Below are 18,555 nucleotides of genomic sequence, written 5' to 3'. Positions count from 1 at the left end.
AAATAAGCAAAACACATACACAAAGTTTCCCTTACTGGTAAAACCCAAATATGCTTTTAGAATATTTTGAACTACTTTCATCATTTTTAAAAATCAGAGATGTCCTTTTACAATGATATTTTTACAATGACTTATGTGTGTTTGGTTGAATTTAATATATAAAGTTTGTTTCTTCTTTATTATATTTGGAGATTTTATTAGTTACAACTTCCTTAAGTAATTATTATAATGGCTATTTAATAAGACTCTATAAGTATATCTTAATTTTCTTAATCACTCTCCTTTTGTAGAAATGTTAGACTACTCTAAGGTGTTCCTATTGTAAATAATTCTGCAAAAATTACATATAGCTGCTTTTCCCAACATAACTGGAATGAATGATAACAAATCCAACCTTGATAAAAGAGTTAGAATGCAGCTTAGCGTCTGACCAAATGTTTCCCCTAAAACAAGCATGCACCCCACACACACACAAGTAATTCTGGAGTCACATAAATTGCATGTCTGTTCTCATTGTCGGAAGAGCAGATTCAAGCGTGAGTGCCAACCTTACTTGGGGCTATAGTTGACCTTGTGAAACCAAACAAGGAAGACAGAAATAAAGGAAACAGTAGGAAAAACTGTTTAGAACTTTGGAAGATAAACAGGGTTTCTATTCCTACTTTCTAAATTGGAGAAGTTATTTAATATTTTGATCCTGTTTTCATCTATAAACATAGGACCCATTACTAGGCCTTCAGTAAGTGCCTATCATTTAAAGGAATTCACGAATGCCTGGCATGTGCAAATGCCACTGTCCCTCAACACTCGGTGTTCTTCCCAGTTTCCATTCTCCCCATCCATTCTCCCACTCGGATCTCCTGCCTACACTTCAAAGTGAATGCTCCTGCTGTCTTCAGGATACCTCCATCAACCCCTTCATTACTTCTTGCCCATATTATTCATCTCATACTTGGTCATACCCACACAAGCATCTGTCTCAACCATTTTTTTTTTCAAAGGAACAACTTGAGGGTCAATTTGTTCCATTTTCAATTTTGACAAGTGCTCTGCCAACCACTGACGTCCCAAGAGAGGCTCTACACCCCTGCTACTCCAGCTACAACTACTGGGTAATAAACATACAAATACTGCCTAAGAGCCCATCCGATCCCTTTCTCCTGGGACAGACAGGTGATCAGGAAGGACTGGTTGCAACATACAAGTGAGGATCCCTGGGGCAGCCACATATACAGAGAAGAAAAGAAAGTCCACAGAAAGAACAGAGGACGTAGCAAACGCAAGGCGAGGGAAGACAGGAGCCATGAGGCAGGCCAGCAGGCTCTCGGCTCCAGCCATCAGATCCACCTGACGCCAGGCTCCATGCTCTCCCCGCCTCTGGGATTTCATTACAACTCCCCTCCTTTGGTTTAGAATTAAGACGGCTCAAATACTTGTTACTTGCACCCAAAGATGATTTCCTAGGACATGGAAAAGACCCCGTGGCTTTTTTTTCTTCTATCTTGCCATTCTATCCCTTCCTTTTAAAATATTCTTTCCAACTTTATCAGAAGTCTTCTCACTCAGTGTTTCAACTGACCCCAGTAAGAGCCTAGCCAGAATGGGCTCTGATGTCAAGTTCCTCCGAGAGCACCGTGTCTGCTTAACGACTGCTCACTGGCTATTCTTGGACTTGCCTTTTCATCTCAGCCTCAGCTCCCCACTCTAATCCACTCAAACAAATCCACCACCTTACATGACCTAGATCTTATAAAAAATAATGATGGATGAAATAATAAACAGAGACAGGGACACAATATATAGTCCACGCTGGCTTAAGAAAAATAAGTACACCCTGTCACTCTTATATTAGACGCCATTTTCCCTTTCTCCTACACAGAACCTGGCTTCAAAGGCAGTGGGTTAAAAGGGTGGTAGTCAAACTGGATCCAACCAAACCCTGAAATTTTACAGCCACCATTATGACTCACCAGACTGGTGGAGATTAAGAAGTTTGGGAACACTCAACCCTGAGAGGGATGTGGGAAGGCAAACATCCTCTTTATAGTTGGTACTGGGTTCTCAACAATATAGGAAGCCTGTGTTCTTCTGGTTTGCAATTCCGTTTTCAAGAATTGCCACAGGTACAGTGTGCAGAGGCGAGTGATATGTCAGCTCCACGGATCCCATTGTCAATTGTATATGAGTATTCCAATGTCATACTACACTCCATAAATATATAAAATAATTGTATAGAAATTTAAAACATTTTTTTAAGTATTTCTGTCCAAGGATACTTGCTGCCCACCCACATAGATCAGAGAAGTTACTAGAGAAAGCAGGGCACATCCTTAGGTCCTAATGTGGAAAATTTCCCACAACATTAAATGAAGCAAAATATGAACTTTTATAACAACACATATGAATTCCAGAACACACACGAGCGAATGGAATTCTGCACATACGTAGACGTGAGGGAATCCACAGTGTTTGTGGGCTCGCACACTTTTGTAAATGCATGGAAAATTTTCTAGTTGAATGCAGAAACTAATAATATTGGGAGCAGAACTGGGAAGAAAGAAAATGGGTTTTTATTTTGACTTTTACATAATTTTCTGGATTGTTTTAAATTTCCCTTTCATGAACATGCTTGTGTCATACAATAAAGCAAACTGGGCTTGTTGGGGGCTGTGGGAGGGAGTTGTGTGCCAAGAGGCTTTGTTCCTGTGCACCCGCGTACGGTGTATAAAACAAAGCCAAACATCAAACAGAGCACATGTCTTCTACAACGGCTCCCAAACAAGACAGTGTGTGAAGTCCCCAGCCTCTGCGTGCCTGTGACAGTTATAATGGAGACAGCAGTCTCCTGGCACATTCAGAGACAAAGCCAGGCTCCTGTCGAGCTTGGGGGGTTTTGTGGCTCCGTTTTAAGACCAGGAAATACAGTGACTATTCAGCTATACTTTCTGGACAATCTACCAATTTCCCTGGCAGTTAGAACCCCATTTTCTATGCCTCTAGCTGATACATCATAGCTACAGGGTGCCTGGGATCTTGACTCTCCTTGGCAGACCTCTGTCAGAGCTCACTATGTCCTAGGACCCGGGCTTCCTCCTCTTACATTATGCCCACACCACTTCGTCCACTTCCCTACGGTAAGAGCGAAACATGGCAGCGCACAAACCTGGTGCTGATGAGAGTAGGCATCCTGCTAATGGGGGTGGCTACACACACGGTGGGGGCGGGAACTGGGTCGGACCTCCCTCTATCACCCTCTCAATTATGTAGTAAATATGAAACTGCTCTAGAACAAGTCAGCCTTAAAGTTAATATCTGTGCATAAGGAGAACAATGGATGGAGATAAAAGTAAGGGCAAAGGATAATGACATTTATGGATGCAGATGCCACAATCCCATTTCTTTAAAAGCCAAACTAAACAATTCTAACCCTAAAGGCTGTTATTACAGAACATATCTCTGATCCCAGCACTCAGGGGAGTGAAGCGGAAGGATCGTGAAGCTAGCCTGGGCTACACAGTGAGACCCTGACTCAAAAACATTACTTGAGTCCAACTTCTTTTCTAATGTGAATTTGTGTAAGCTACTGGCTGTCTGCAAACCCACAAGTTTGTTAGTCAATCAGCCAACACACCCAGGGCCTCACGTATTGGCATCTCCCCCTAGCTCACCAAGTGTCAGCTACTCTGCCACATGCTCCTCCCGGAAAGCCGTGCTGTCCTCCAGATCACACATTCGCTGTCATATAGTACAGTCACGAGCCACGTATAGCAACAAGCCAGATCTACGACAGCAGCCTCAAAAAAACCACACACATCATGACCGTCTTAGCTTGGGTAAGCACACTACGATATTCACGGTCAGGAATTTGCCTAACAATGCATCTCTCAACTGCACACATGAAGCACAGGGCAGCCACTGAGTCCCCTGCCTAACAATGCATCTCTCAAATTGCACACATGAAGCACAGGGCAGCCACTGAGTCCCCTCCTCCTGCTATTGTTCTTCCCGCCGGTCTCTTTGTCAGTTAGTCCAAAGTTTATTTGTCTCCTCAGAATGAGCCTCCCTGACCCACCTCAGTGAAATGGGCCTTCCCTTTTCCCCAAACTGAGTTCTTCCTGGGCCCACCATATACCCAGCCCCAGGGAAGCATGTAAAGCCACAGTCTTATCTGTCTCAGCCTCGTCTGCATCTTTAGCTTCTCCATGGCAAATGAGAAGCCAGGGGATTTCTAGGGATGGGCAAATGAGGAAGCACTCGCGCTAAAATGAGCTCATGAGCACGTTTTACATTCGCACATTCACCTCACCAGTGATGCACAGGTCAGTATGAGATTCCTCCAGTGAATGAACTGTCCAAGGGGATTGCTTGTAAACGGCAAAGGGGGAACTTAAATTTGGAGTTTCTGACTCAGAACACACTGGTGTATCCCTTCCTGTGTAAACACCACTAACACACACACACACACACACACACACACACACACACACACACCCATACCATGGCATCCACAAATCTGAAGTTTAAGAGACTTGAAGATCCAGAAAATCCAGGCCTCGGCCATGAGGGAAGGGAAGACAAAGGTTTGTTTTCTTGCAGAGATGAGGAAAGGGAAAGAAAGGGAAAGTGGGCAGCTGTGCTCTTGCACGCCTTCTTGGAATGAGTAAGTACATTTTTTCCCCTTCCTTTGATTCAACACACCAGCCTCTGGGACACTTATGAAATTGTTCCTCCCCAGGTCGTAGTGTGGAACATTTTACTAATGGAAGCAAGGGAAATGGTAGGGAGGCTAGATGGAGTTCCCCAGATTAGAAAGAAATGCTCACATTCACACTTATCAGGCCCCAAGCAGCAGGCTGGGAGCTAAGTCTGTCTGTCTGTCTGTCTGTCTGTCTGTCTGTCTGTCTGTCTCTCTCTCTCTCTCTCTCTCTCTCTCACACACACACACACACACACACACACACACACACACACACACACCATGACTGCAGCCATTCATACCCCATCCCATGCAGTAAGTACCCTTCACTCAGAGGAAGGGAGGAGACACAGATAAGAGAAGGGGAGGAGAGGAGAGAAGGAAGCAGAAGAGGAGTAGAGATGCAGGGGAGAGGGATGAAGAAGTCAAAGATAGAGGAGGATGGAGACGGAGGAAGGAAAAAAAGGAGAGTGAAGGGCTGTAGAATATGGAGAGACAGAAAGAAGAATTCAAGGAAAGAGAAATAAGAACAACTGCCCGACTAAGATTTTGCTACAAAGCTTTAGTAGCCAAATACTGATAGGTACAGGCAGTCCTTGACAATCTCTAAGACCAGGGTCTGTTTCCACGGAGATCAAGCATCCTTATTCCCCAATTACCATCTTCCACGTTTTTCTGGTGTTTGACCTTTCTTGCTGTGACTCCATCACCAGGCAAGAAGCAGAGCCCCGTGCTCACCAAGTGAGAACAAACAAGGGACAGGCAGCCACCCTGCACCTGCCCGGCTTCAGCCAATGCCACAAAACTCAACTCTGGCATCTCTGCCTATGAGTCCCAAGCCCAGGGATTCTCAGTTAGTGGGTAGGGTGAGCAGAGGTGCGCTGAAAGGTGAAAGACCTGTCAAGGAGCAGGTTAGATGAGGGCTGAACTCCCAAGCCAGGGCAGTGCCAGCTGGCCTAGGAAAAAGAGGCAGGACCTAAAGTCGTAGCACAGGAGAACAGATACTCATAACCAGGTTGACGGGGAGTTGTGAGGGCTCAGGGAAGGCAGCAACTCCAGCTGGCCTGGTGGCAGGAGACAGGGTAGCTTCTGGTGTGGGTGTTCCTTGCCTTCTTCACCCACTGATGTCTGCTTCGGCTGTCACCTTCAGCTGCGGCCCTGGCTAGCCCTTTCATTAAACAGTGCGTCTTTCTTCGGCATTTCTCGGGCAAGTCTATGACTCTACCACATATTCCCCTCCCAATTCTTATGTAAAGTCGGGAGGCGGTGCCATCTGTGCCAAGCACTCCTGTCATCTCCCAGATGCTCTACCCTGTGAAGCACCAAAAGTCAGTCTCTACATGTGCAACCCTACTCCGCCCTGGCCATAAGCAGTCTGGTTATGTCCTTGGCAGTGGCCTTCGTATCGTTAGCACTACATACGGTTGAATTTTCATTTAGTTTCTATCTCTCATGGTTTTTAAAATTATATCTAGATTACAGCCTTGATATAGAGCAATTAGAGGCGGGCGAATGTGCCAGATCCCGTGACACAAGTTATGAACTCTCCTAATTCCTTAGACCTTGAAGTTTGTACTCCACAGAGACTGAGTTTCCCCATCAAACTCTCCAGGAAGACTCAGGAAGAGGGGTTTCTTAGAAAACAATGGGCATTCAGTTTCTACCTAACTTAAAAATCCCACAGCAAAGAAAGGCATGATCTTATCTCCAGGATTCTTTCATTTACTTCAAAGTCACAGTTTTTCTCAAGAAAAAAAAAAGAAGGAAAGAAGGAAGGAAGGAAGGAAGGAAGGAAGGAAGGAAGGAAAGAAGGAAAGAAGGAAAGAAGGAAAGAAGGAAAGAAGAAAGGAAGGAAGGATAGAAGAGCACCTATAGAGGTGATGCAGACTGTAAAACAGTAAGTCGCATCTCATTTTGATGGCCAACAGGGATATGCAGAACTTCTAACAGGAAACGTGAAAATGGCCAAGGCGTAAAGTCTGTGCTAATGGCTAAGACATATTCCAATCTGTGGATAAAAGTCCTCTGGTTATGAAAGAAAGTTAAAAGGGAGGGGGCAGAGAGGGAGGGAGGAAGTAGGAACAGGGGATGGAGAGAGGGTAGGAGAGAGGGAGGGTATTTTGATTTGCTATTTTTCTGTTAAAAAGAAAAGGTTACTTGCCAGGAGGTGGTGACACATGCCTTTAATCCCAGCTCTGGGGAGACAGAAACAGGTGGATCTCTGTGAGTCCAGCCTGGTCTACAGAGCGAGTTCCAGGACAGGCTCCAAAGCTACAGAGAAGTCCTGTCTCAAAAAGACAAAACAAAACATGACCTTTATGTTAAGTCAAACAATAGGCTGCAATTTGTAATTTTTTTGGCCAAGAAAACAGTCTTCAGATGTAGCAAAAATAATAAAAACCCAGAAACAGATATTGAGGTTCAACCTGAATATCAGAAAAGGCAAAGCAGCCAGACACTGGCTCTTAAATCTACCTCAGAACTAAAATGGGTGAGATCCTTTCTCCATGAATCCTAAAGACTCTACACCCCACACTCCACTGAGTTCCTGACTCTTCGCCCTTATATCCCTCTCTCGGTCCAGCCATATCGCTCCTGTCTCCATCTCTCTAGTGCTGGGATTAAAGGATCCCCAAGTGCTTGGATCACCTTTATGTGAACTCTGTTTCTCTTTCTGTCAGATTCAATTCTGTGTAGCCCAGAGTGGCCTTGAACTAACAGAGATCCATCTGACTCTGTCTCCCAAATCCTGAGATTAAAGATGTGTACCACCACTCCCTGGCCTGTATGGCTGACTAGTATGGCTGCTTTGCCCTCGATTTTCAGGCAACCTTTATTTATTAAAATACAAATGATATATCAACTATATTCAGATAAACTATTTACTTCCCTTTCTGCGTTAAGGGGCTCTTGAGAGTCAGGGTGCATCTTAGCTATCTTCCCTCTCTGGAACGCTTGCACATAAAAAATGTTCATTATTGAATTGATTGAGCTTTCTGCCACAGTTTCATTTAAGCCTGGCCTCATTTCTGATCAAATCTAGCCATATACTTATTTTTAGGTTTGGCTGGGCACTTTCCATTATAAATGCCCTTTTAAAAAATTCAGAATCTGTTCATGCTTTCTTTTATTCAACAAGTATTTGTCAGGCTGCTAATAAATGCCAAGCAGTGAAAAGAACACAGAGGTGGCTAAGACTAAGCCTCGCTCGGAACTTTAATCTACAGCCCAACAGGCAGTATACCCCAGCTCAGTAAGACGAGAGCCAGGCTGATGAGGAGACACGACCATTACCACCACAGGCAGCCCCAGGGTGAGGAGCACCCAGAGAGTAGCAGTGATGCCGAAAAAGAGCATCCAGGTGGCTTCGGACTAAGATGCTCCAAGCTGAGGGGGAAGATGTTTGCAAAAGCACAGAAGAGGAGGGAGGCATCCTCTGGTCTAGAACAACAGCAGCTGCTGCTGGGCCGGTGTTCAGAGGCCTCACACTGGGCTGCTGGAGTCAGTTCAGAAGATCCTGGCCTTCATCCTGAGAGCACTAGGGATCCATTTTCCTTGGCAAGATGTTATTCCATAAATTTTAGGAACTCGCACCAATTACACTGTTCCCAAAGTACCGTCTCAATGCTTAACCAGCCTTATTCCACACTGCTCCGTCTCTGGCGCCCTAGCTGCTGCATTTTTAGGAATTCTTTATGTTATGTATAAATAAGGACGACATGTCTGTCACGTTGGAGGAGATTCAAAATGAGAAACAGCCACATTCACTCCGGTTCCTTCAGTCACTCGTATTCCACCTTGCCTCAGAGAAAGAGGCAGACAAAGAGAATCCACCGCAAGCCTTCCTTTGCAATTTGAAGGGCCTTCCTCTACAGTGTTCTTCTCTCTAAAAGAATAAGTGAAGCCTGTGTAGCCAGAGACAAGTAGTTTGACCTCTCTGCACCTCGCTACTTCAAATGCAGGAAAAGGAGGTAACTATTGTAGTCTACGTTAAGCTTTTTTATTTTATTTATTTATTTTGGTTTTTCGAGACAGGGTTTCTCTGTAGCTTTAGAGCCTAAGCAGTTTTTTTTTATGCATTTTTTTTCCACTAGCTATTTTATCAGCATACAAAGAAATGGCTTTCTCTGTGACATTTCCATACATGCATTCTATACTTTGTTCTTATTCCCTGCCCCACACAGTCCCCTCACTGGCTCCACAGATGTAGCCGCCATCATGTTCTTATTACCCCATCAGGCATTCCTGACGCCTTTCTTTCCCATCATAGTCCACCTTGTCCTTCCACGTCCTGCAGTTATGGAAGAAAAACATGCAAGATTTGCCTGGATCGGACTCTTTTTTGCTTAACAAAATGATCTTCAGTTCCATCCATTAAGCTGTAATAAAATCTCCCTGTAAAACTGACAACTTTATTCTTCTTTACAACTAAATAATATTGTATTTTGCATATATTTGTGTGTGATGTGTGATGTTATATATACATACATATCTATACATATATGTGTGTGTGTGTCTATAGTAAAGTGCTTGCTTTACAAGCATAAGGACTTGAATTCAAATCCCCACAACCCCCTTTTTTAAAAAAGCTGGGCTGAGCGGCACATGCAATGGCAAGGTGGCTAATGTCACTCACTGTCCTGGAGTTTGACTAAGTTCTTATTAGTTGTTTGATCAGCAAACACAGAAATAAATTTCACTGTGACATTTTCATACCTACATATTATACCTTATTCTTATTCCCCTCGCCACCGTCCTGCCCCCAAGACTCCTCTTCCTGTCTTGCTAGTTCCCTTACCGCCCCCAGATAGTTCCCTGGAACTTAGTCAAGACCCAGGGCAGTGAGAGACCCTGCTGCAAAAGGTGGGAGACATCTGAGGAATGGCATCCGAGGTTGTTCTCTGGCCACAACATAAACATGCACACATGTACAGTACATGTGCCCACGTGCACACATCCGTGCACAGCCACACGAGACGAGTGCAGCCATAACATGGCTGTGCAAACATCGCTGGGACCGGCTGACGGATAGTCTACACCCAGGAGTGACATATCTGGGTCACGTGGTAGTTTTGCTGTTAGGTTTCTGAGGAAACTCCATACTGATGTCCATAGGAACGACTCCAGTTTTCATCCCTGCCAGGTGGTTATAAAGGCTTCCTCTTTCTCCATTCTTGGCAGCGTTTATTGTCTTTTCTCCCTTACATAATTCTTATGAAGATTAAGAAATACCACATGGACAGTCTTTAGCATGACACTTGCAGGGATCATACCCATTTTATTATTAAGCATTATTGAAAACACATGTAACTGGAATAAAATGTGAATTCGCATTTATTACAATTTTAATATTATGCATAAATGGGTGCATAGTATATATTTTATGCAAACATACGTTATATGTTGAATGTCCCTTCAGAAACCTCTAATTTTAACTGTGTGTGTGTGTGTGTGTGTACGTGTGCATGTGTGTGTGTGTGAGTACAGGAATATGTGTGCCATAGCATGTATGTGGAGGTCATAAGACAACCTTGAGGATTTGGGTCTCTCTTTCCACCTTGATCTGCCATATTGCATACTCCAGGCTACCTGGCCTGCGTCCCAGATGCTGTATTTACAGATGCGTGCTACCAAATCTGGTCTCTTTACCTGGGCCCTGGGGATTAAACTCAGCTCATCAATCAGGCTGGTGTGGCAAGAACTCTCACCCCCTGAGCTACCTCGCTAGACACCCCCAGAAACATTCCATAGGGGTTATCTCTGAGATGAGAGCCAAAGGCACCGGAGAGGACAGGCTATTTTCCATTCCATTTTCTTCCTCTCTGTATTCTTTAATTCTTTGCTTGACCAAGAACGTCAGAACCTTTTATAATAAAAACTGATGAAAAACCCAGTTGCGGAAGATCAGAACTGTGAATTATTCTCCAATCTTAGAATAATAACATGAAAAATGACCAGAAATCAAATGGAAAATATAAAGGTGGAGAAAGTAGTTTGGCCCAGAAGAGACCTGGCCGAGAGAAGTCTCTGCTCTCAGACCGTCCAAAGTCACCATGCTAAAGAAGGATTGAATGTGTTTGGAGCTAAAGAACAGAGAGGTTACTTTTGCCCCCAACACAGAAAAGACACTGCCTCTGAAGGTAGGGAGCTTTCATTGGGGCTACAGGGCTATGGTCGGAAAGTCTAGGTCCTTGAGAACCTGTTTGGGGTTCCACCAGAAGCATGCTCTTACTTACACATCTTTGGCCCTGACGGAAGACAGGTCCTCCTCTATCAGGGAAAGCCACCCTCTTTGACTGAGCATGTCACTTGGAGAAGGATGTACATGGAGAGGTGAAGGAGGATGGGGGCGCCCGTCTAGCCAGTCAGATGGGACCATCAACCACAGCAATCAACTGAGTGGAAGATGTCACAGTCAGATCACATCCACAGTCTAATTCCTAGGATTCTCCTTCCAAGTTCACGAGGTCAGGCATCCTCAGCACTGGAAATCTGAATATATTTTGGTCATTACCAACCCCATAACTAGTGCGTACTTAGCCACAAACTAAATAAGTTACAGAGGTGAAATTTGCCTCCAAACTATAAAATCTCTAAATGGAATTCAACAGGAAAGGGTTGTTCCATGTACATTTATTTCTGTGAAACAGAAAGTTACCCAAATCAATGTCTCATGCCACTAAAACACAGTTCAAGATAAGAATACTAAATACTCTTAACATCGTATTTACCAAAGATAGTTCTTATTTCCAAACACATTCTCATACTCAGTTTAAAAATGATTTTATCATTTTTCCTGGGGCAATCATTCTGTGTCACTGTCACCAAAGGTCTGCTAGAAACTACTTCAAAGGACAAAAAGTTCATCTGGGCTCATGAGCTCAGAGCTTTCAGCCTGTCCTGGCAGGGAGGGTGTGGTAGAATAGAGCCCCTTCCCCGTGGCAATCAGGAAGCAGAGAGGGGGAGAGGATTGACCCAGGTGAGACACCAAAGGCAGGAACACGACAGGCACCTTGGTGATCCACTTCCCCCAGACTGTGCCTCCTGAAGTTGCCCCCCACGCTCCCACACAAATGTCAAGCACATGAGTCTATGAGAAACGTTTCATATTCAAGTCATAAAGCTTATTATCCTTATTCCTTTCAATTTCATTAAAGATACCCCAGATTTCAAATGGCCTGTCTGTATAAACTTGGCAAGTTAGCCTTAGATCTAAGGAGTCTGAGCTTTTGTGTACTTCCTGAATTCTACCCTCCCTGGAAGGCAGACTATACACAAGAGAAATAAGAAGTGTGCTGGTATAGCCCAGTACTTCGGACGTGACGGGATGACTCTTGAATGTCAGCCCTTTCTAGGCAATAATCTGAATGAGGTGAAAGTCCCCACCCGCCAGCCAAAGCAGAGTTCTGTAAGACACATCTGGCTAGGAAACAGCTCTGGACTCAACACTCTGAAAACTGTTCCGTTAGAAAGTTATTACCGTCCTCGGAACAGCTGTCCTTCTTTCCTTTGAAATCCGATGGGAAACCTACTTTGATAAGATGGTTTGATTTCAACAATCGGCGGACACAGTGCCTACATGTAAAGTCATTTTAATTCAAGGAAGGAAAACTCAGCCCATGAGGACAGAGGACTGAGCCTGTGTGATGCCACACGCTTGGAAGCTCAACACTGAGGCCGAGGCCAGAGGATCACTGCAAGGCCCAGGTCAGTCTAGTCTACACAGTGACTTCTAGACCAGCCATGGCTATATATGGAGGCCCTATCTCCAAACTAAACAGGACCAGCGAGACAGGGCAGGAGGTAAAGACGCTTGCTACAAAGTCTCAGGACCTGAACTTGATCCCTGGAACCCACATGGTAGAAGGAAAGAACTGACTCTTGAGAGCTGTCTTCTGACATCCACATATGGAGCGCATGGACACACACACACATACACACACATGCTCACACACATGCATGCACACACATACACATATACACATATTCATTCATACACAAAAAAATTAAGTAAATGCAATTAACTGCAGGACAGAAAAAAGAAGACCGGAGTCTGGCTATCCCTAGGTCACTCCTTTTTCACTAGACACGTCTCTAACAAGGTCAAGGTCAACCTCTTCCTCCTCAGGCCAAAATGGGGGGGAGGGGGGACAGAGAGACAGCAGAGTAAGGGAAATTTACAACTTCAGTCTCACATTGCTTTGAGCCTCTGCTAAAGCTCCATGCTAGGAATGCCTCCTTTTGCAAGTTGAGGACTGGGCTTAACACCCTAGGGTTTCCAACTGATAACAAGGGTCCTGAGGCTCCATCCCCCAGTCTCAGAGCACACAGGTGCAGGCTGCTACCTTGCTCTTTCATAGCATTCTAGAGACTGAGCTAAGTCCAAGAGCTCTATATAAACTGTCACGCATGTGTAGGGCACTTAAGCTTCCCTTTTGCTGCAGCGATGGACACATATTTTTCAATCCAAAACCATGCCTGCTCGAACAAAGCCCCATGAACCTCCTATCCAGTCCACCACATCACACACAGTCAGCTGGATAAATGGGCAGATGACTATCACATTAGAAATGATCTACGAGTTTAATTAAATATCCTTACAAGTGGATATGTTCACACAGCACGGGCCACACTTTGAATCTCTCAGAAGAAAGACTCTAATTAGGCAAGACATACAGTTGCACGAGGAAACCAATACGGTTCTCGGGATCTCATCCCTCATCCAAACCAAACATTATCGCCCTAAACTATGTTCCCAATTGAAAATATGCATCAAGTCGTCAGTTGTACCAGCCTGCTGCAGCCGAGCCACAGCCTTCCCCTAAGCAGATGCAGGAGGGAACAGACAGGGATGGCATGGGGGCAGGGAGCTGCAAGGAGGGATAGGGCTTTTGAAACAGCACTAGTTTGATGAAGTTGAAGAGTCAACTCCTGGCAACAGCACTTTAGAGATAGCTGTACCTCCCTTCCCACCTCCACACTTTAACAAGGCAATTCATTGTTCTTACCACCTCCTGAAAAAACCTCATTTAATGGGGGAGAAAACGCCAGTCCTCAAGGGTCCAGGACCTAACTAGGCCTTCTGTGAGAATGGCTGTCCCTATCAGATGACAACCCACCAGAGGCCCAACAGACTGCATTCTCAACTGAATTCTCCCACAAAGTTTAAGCTTGTCTTTGGATACCACAGGACCCAGGAAATATATATTTTTTTCTATTAAAAAAAAGACTATGGTTTTCCCTATAATGTAATGTACTTTAAAAAGCAAAATCCCACTCCTACAATGCTTGTTATGAAAAAAAGAGAAAGAAAATGCATGAACTCATTTTTCCTGTCCCTGAAGTGAGGCTTCTCCGCACTCGTTTGGAAATGTGCTCGTTTCAATTATTTCCCCAAAATGACTATAGGTCTGAGTGCAAGAATCTGTTAATGATTGAAGGAGGGCCGCGTCCAGTCAAAAGATGAATAACTTCCATGTAGCTCCAATCACCAAACACAGCATCACTCCCAAACCCGGAAAACAGCCTCCACTAGGAACAATGACAGCCGTATGTAAGTCTGAGAGGACCTCCCACAGCACCCTCTTCAGTTTAGCCCAGGGCTTATAGTCAACTCCCTTTTCTCCAGCATGGCTGACCATCTGTGTGTGGAGAGCATTTCATGTCACTTTCGGGATGAGGGAAGTGGGAGATGACAGCCCCCGGAGAGACACTACACAATTAAAATCCACAAGCAATTCTTTGGAAAGTGAAGAAATAGAATCCAACTTGGTTTCATCACAGTGTGGCTCCCACCAGCCTCAGTTGCCCAGTACAAAAGTCATAAAGATAGATCCAGTCCCCTGTGGTTCCCATCCTGGAAAAGTAAACAAACCGCTCTTCCACAAGTTTTTGGCCAGCAGGGATTCCTGGATGACTGTTTTGATACACACATCGCTAACTCTCACCGTGTCTAAGGGGTCTCTAACTCATCACAACACTTTGTGAGACTTGCAAACACAGATAACAAAGTTTAGAAGCCTTTTCTTGCCCTTGTCTGAGAAGCCTTAGAAACTATTAGCACGCCAGAGGATCAAAGCCAACAGAGTAAACACATTGCATTTTCAAAGCATAAGAGCTATGTTGTTTAACAGGACTCTTGATCCCAGGTAAAGCCTTCCGTGGGCAAAAGAAACCATTAACCCTAGCAGATCGTTTAGAGGTAGCAGAGCTTTACATAATTAGAAATAACAGCAGCATCAAGAGAACAGCTGGAATAAACGTGGTCTGCAAGCTGCGAAAGCTCCAGGCAGGCTCCTCTCCTTCACCTCGGCCCCTGCAGCTGGGCGGAGAAAGCAGGCGGCTTGCTTGCCGCACGGAGCAACCCTCCCCTGGCTCCCTCCCCTCCCCTGGTCTCCCCGCCCCCAGCCGGTGTATTCAGCAGCCTAGGGAGATTAAGAGGTGCTTGCTAATGTCACCGAGCCTCCAGACGGATCTAACGTTTCTTAGCTCCCTGGACCAAAGAAATTAGAGACGTTACACCCTGTGGTATTAGATGGCGTGGCCTACAACCCAGCCTCTCCCAGCCTGGGCCGGGGACCCACGCGGGGCCGGAGGACTGCGCCACCCGGGCTGCTACCTGAGCTGTCCGTGGTGCTGGCGCGGTGTGGAGGATGCCGGGCGGGACTGCGCGTCGCACCCGCTGTCACCCTCTGCGTGCCAGCCGCCGCGCCCCGCGTACTGGAGTCCCCGTGACTGTCCACCAGCTGCAAAGATTCATAACCATCGCTGCTGGTCTTTTTCCGGTAGCTCCCGAGGAGGCTCATGGGCAAGTCCGGAGAAGAGGGGAAAGAAAAAAATAATCAACCTGGGAAAGGAAAAGGGGAAGGGAAGGCGGGACAGAGAGGGATGCAAAAATAATAATAATAGTCAAGTGCCCGACATGACGCGAAGAGGAGGGGAAGGAGGGAGCGGCCACCGGGAAGGGCTCTGCAGCCGCCGCCCCGGGCACTGCGTGCGTAGCCGGCTGGGCCACCCGTAGGCTGGACAGCGCCCGAGGAAGTGTAGGTGTAGCCAGGCAGCGGCGGGGCAGCTCCCGGAGTGGCTGGAGGGGGAGGGAATAAACAGAAGCGAGTAAAGGAGGGGAGAGTCGAAGGGAGGGAGACTGAAAGCGGAAAACGGGGCGGGGCTGGATGGGGAGGGGACCGCGACAACGCGGAGGGAGGGGTGTGTCAGCGCGCGCGCTTGCTTCAGAAAAATAAAGGGGGGGGGGAGGGAAGGTGTCTCAGGCCTGGTGAGCCTTGGAGACTGGGCACTGTTGGGGAGAGCCAGGAACGCCCATTTCATGTAACTCAGCTTGTCTTTGTTGGAGGATTCGGCAAGGGAAAACCGCCTGGATGGTGATCAACCTGGTAGACTGGCTGGTAACTCCAGTAGGAGGGGGGAGAGAATCGTGTTGATGGCAGACCATTTGTGTACTCAGAGCAGAGCGGCCTCTCTGCACGTTCCTGGCACGGGATGGGCTGAGAACATGAGAGAGCTAGCTGTGAATGAGGCAAGAAGCTAGGGCCAGATCTGTCCAGCAACTATTTGTTGAGGGGATAGTCGGGAAGGGTGGTGTTAAGTCATGGGCGCTTCTAGGTCTGTTACTCTTTAACTTGGAACGGAGGGAGAGAAAAGACTCAGCAGACTTGAGGGATTTCTGGGAAGGGAAATATACCAGATTTCCTTTCCACCCCGTAGCCTCTCCCCTTGTTTTTTTTTTTTTCATAGTTGTAGACAAGGGGGGAAATGGCATTGTCAGCAGGGATCTGACACAAAGTTAATTAAGGTGGAGGAAGGCTCTGCAAGGCTATATAAATCCACCTGTGGTTTTTGTATTCTTCAAGTGGCCCCCAGCATCATGGGAGTTTCGGATCTCCAGGATCTAGATAGGAACTCTGTTCAGTCTCAAGATACAATCCCCCACTGTTTGTTTTCACCTGATAGTATTTCAGAGGACTCCCGCCTCAGCTCAGGTGAAAGTCTAGATAAAAATGTTGACTTACGAGTATTATTTTTCTCTCCTGGTACTTGGATAAAGTGAAATGAAATCCTTTTAAAAATCACTCTGACAGTTTCCTGTGATACAAGAAAAAAAAGTGCGCGTGTGTGCAATGTGTTGTGGCATGGGCTCAAAGCCAGCTTGACTCGTTTTCTTGGTTTACGTAGGTTTCTCTTGCTGCTACTATTTTGATCACGTCTGTACACAAAAATCAAACAACAGCAACTCAGAGTCTTCCATCCAGACCCTCTGATACCTGAAGTCCCTGGACATGCCCACTTCTCATAGGCCCAAACACAATAAATTAACTGGCTTGACAGGCAACTCTTGACTAAAGATACACAGCCACACATCCTGTGGGTAGAGGAGTCAGGGAAGGTCCGGGAAGCTGAATGCTAGATCTCTTCATCCCTTCTCCACTCCCTGTCCAGTGTGTCCCTTCTGCTGAGGTGGAGTATGACCAGAAACTGTATCCATCCATAGTTAATGCTTGCTTATAACAACTTTGAATGGTGGCAGGAAAAGCTGGAAAAAAAAATGCGTTTCAACACGAATGTTTTACTTTCAAACTTGCAAGTCTGTAAGCTTGAGCTATTTTGGTTACTTCACTGAAGCAATAACTTTTAAACTCTAGTAACAAAGTAGTTCTCGATGGCATTTAATAATCTCATCCTGCACTTTCTCAATTCATTACTGACCTGCAGGGAGCAGAGAAATCTCGTGTCCATCGTGTGTGTTGGCAGACGCTGGCTTTATAGTCACTAAATTTAGAGAACTCAGAGATGGCCGTTTCTGAGAGTGAATACTATTATTTTCCAAAGGAGCACTTTGGGTTATTTTTGCTATGCTTCAGAATCGCAAACACACTGGTGAAAGAAAACTGAGACATATGCCTTTGTATTTTTGGGTATCTATCTCCCAAGTTTGAAATTTTAAAGAAAGACATGAATGGCTAGACAGTATCTTTTTTTTTCTTTTCTGGAATGGAACCCAGAATCTCAAATATGGAAAGCAAAGGATGTACCATGAAGCTACACTCTGAGCCAGATAGTGCTATTTTTTTTAGCTTTGTAATTAACACAGACCAAATCAATCAGAATAACTATTAATATTTCTACAAAACTGGAACACAATGAACACAGTAGGACCACACTATCTAGATTAATTGGCAGCAGCCTGAAGTCTGAACGTTGGAGACTAATTTGGAATAGGCACCAGCTTAACCCTAACAGATTCCTAAAGAGCTCACTTCCACCATGGAGATCTTTCTGCTCTGTGCTACCAAGTGTGCAGGATACAACTAACATGATGTAGCAGAAGAGATAGTTAAATAGCATCTAGCATTTCTACACCAAGCGTATATATGCTAAGCACATAAACACTTCCTGTTGTCATATGCAGTTCCGTCTTCACGAATGGTTCTCTCCTGTGCTTTTGCTATCTGAGTTCCTCCCATGAGCACAGCTGAAAGGACTGGCTAGAAAGTTACCTGTGCTGCTAGTGAGAACTTGGTGAGGGGTGGGTGGATGGAGAGATGCTTCCACTGATAAAGGACTTCCTCCTGAGCATGACCACCTACATTTGAGACCTAGCTCCAGAGTGGGGTGGGGAGGGAGTTAGGCATTCAGATGTGGTGATTCAAATTTATAACCCCAGAACCAGAGAAGTGGAGAAAGGAGAAAACCCGAGACTCCATGCCAATGAGAAACCCTGTCTGAACAAAAACAAAAAATTGGGTGGATCACAGCTAAGAAAACACAGCGGAAATCAAAATCAACTACTGATCACACATGTGCGCGTGCGCACACACACACAATAATGATGAGAACCTGGACTT

At 45.4% G+C, this 18,555-nt stretch overlaps 1 protein-coding gene across 5 annotated transcripts in view; it reads right to left on the bottom strand.

Annotated features, from left to right (window-relative positions):
* Positions 1-18,555, bottom strand: part of Dnajc6 (DnaJ heat shock protein family (Hsp40) member C6) — a 155,649-nt gene that overhangs the window by 87,365 nt on the left and 49,729 nt on the right. The window contains exon 1 of one of the 5 annotated variants that reach the window (XM_075945855.1): positions 15,315-15,781. The exons of the other annotated variants lie outside the window; for them this stretch is intronic. Within the exon in view, the coding sequence (XP_075801970.1) occupies positions 15,315-15,501 (187 nt within the window). The 5' untranslated portion in view covers positions 15,502-15,781. Of the gene's footprint in view, positions 1-15,314; positions 15,782-18,555 lie in introns of those variants that run through there. 5 annotated transcript variants of the gene reach the window in all.

The sequence above is a fragment of the Microtus pennsylvanicus genome, chromosome 13, assembly GCF_037038515.1.
Source record: "Microtus pennsylvanicus isolate mMicPen1 chromosome 13, mMicPen1.hap1, whole genome shotgun sequence".
Classification (NCBI taxonomy): domain Eukaryota; kingdom Metazoa; phylum Chordata; class Mammalia; order Rodentia; family Cricetidae; genus Microtus; species Microtus pennsylvanicus.
Note: the sequence above shows the minus strand (reverse complement) of the source record. Positions and strands in the feature narration are given on the sequence as shown.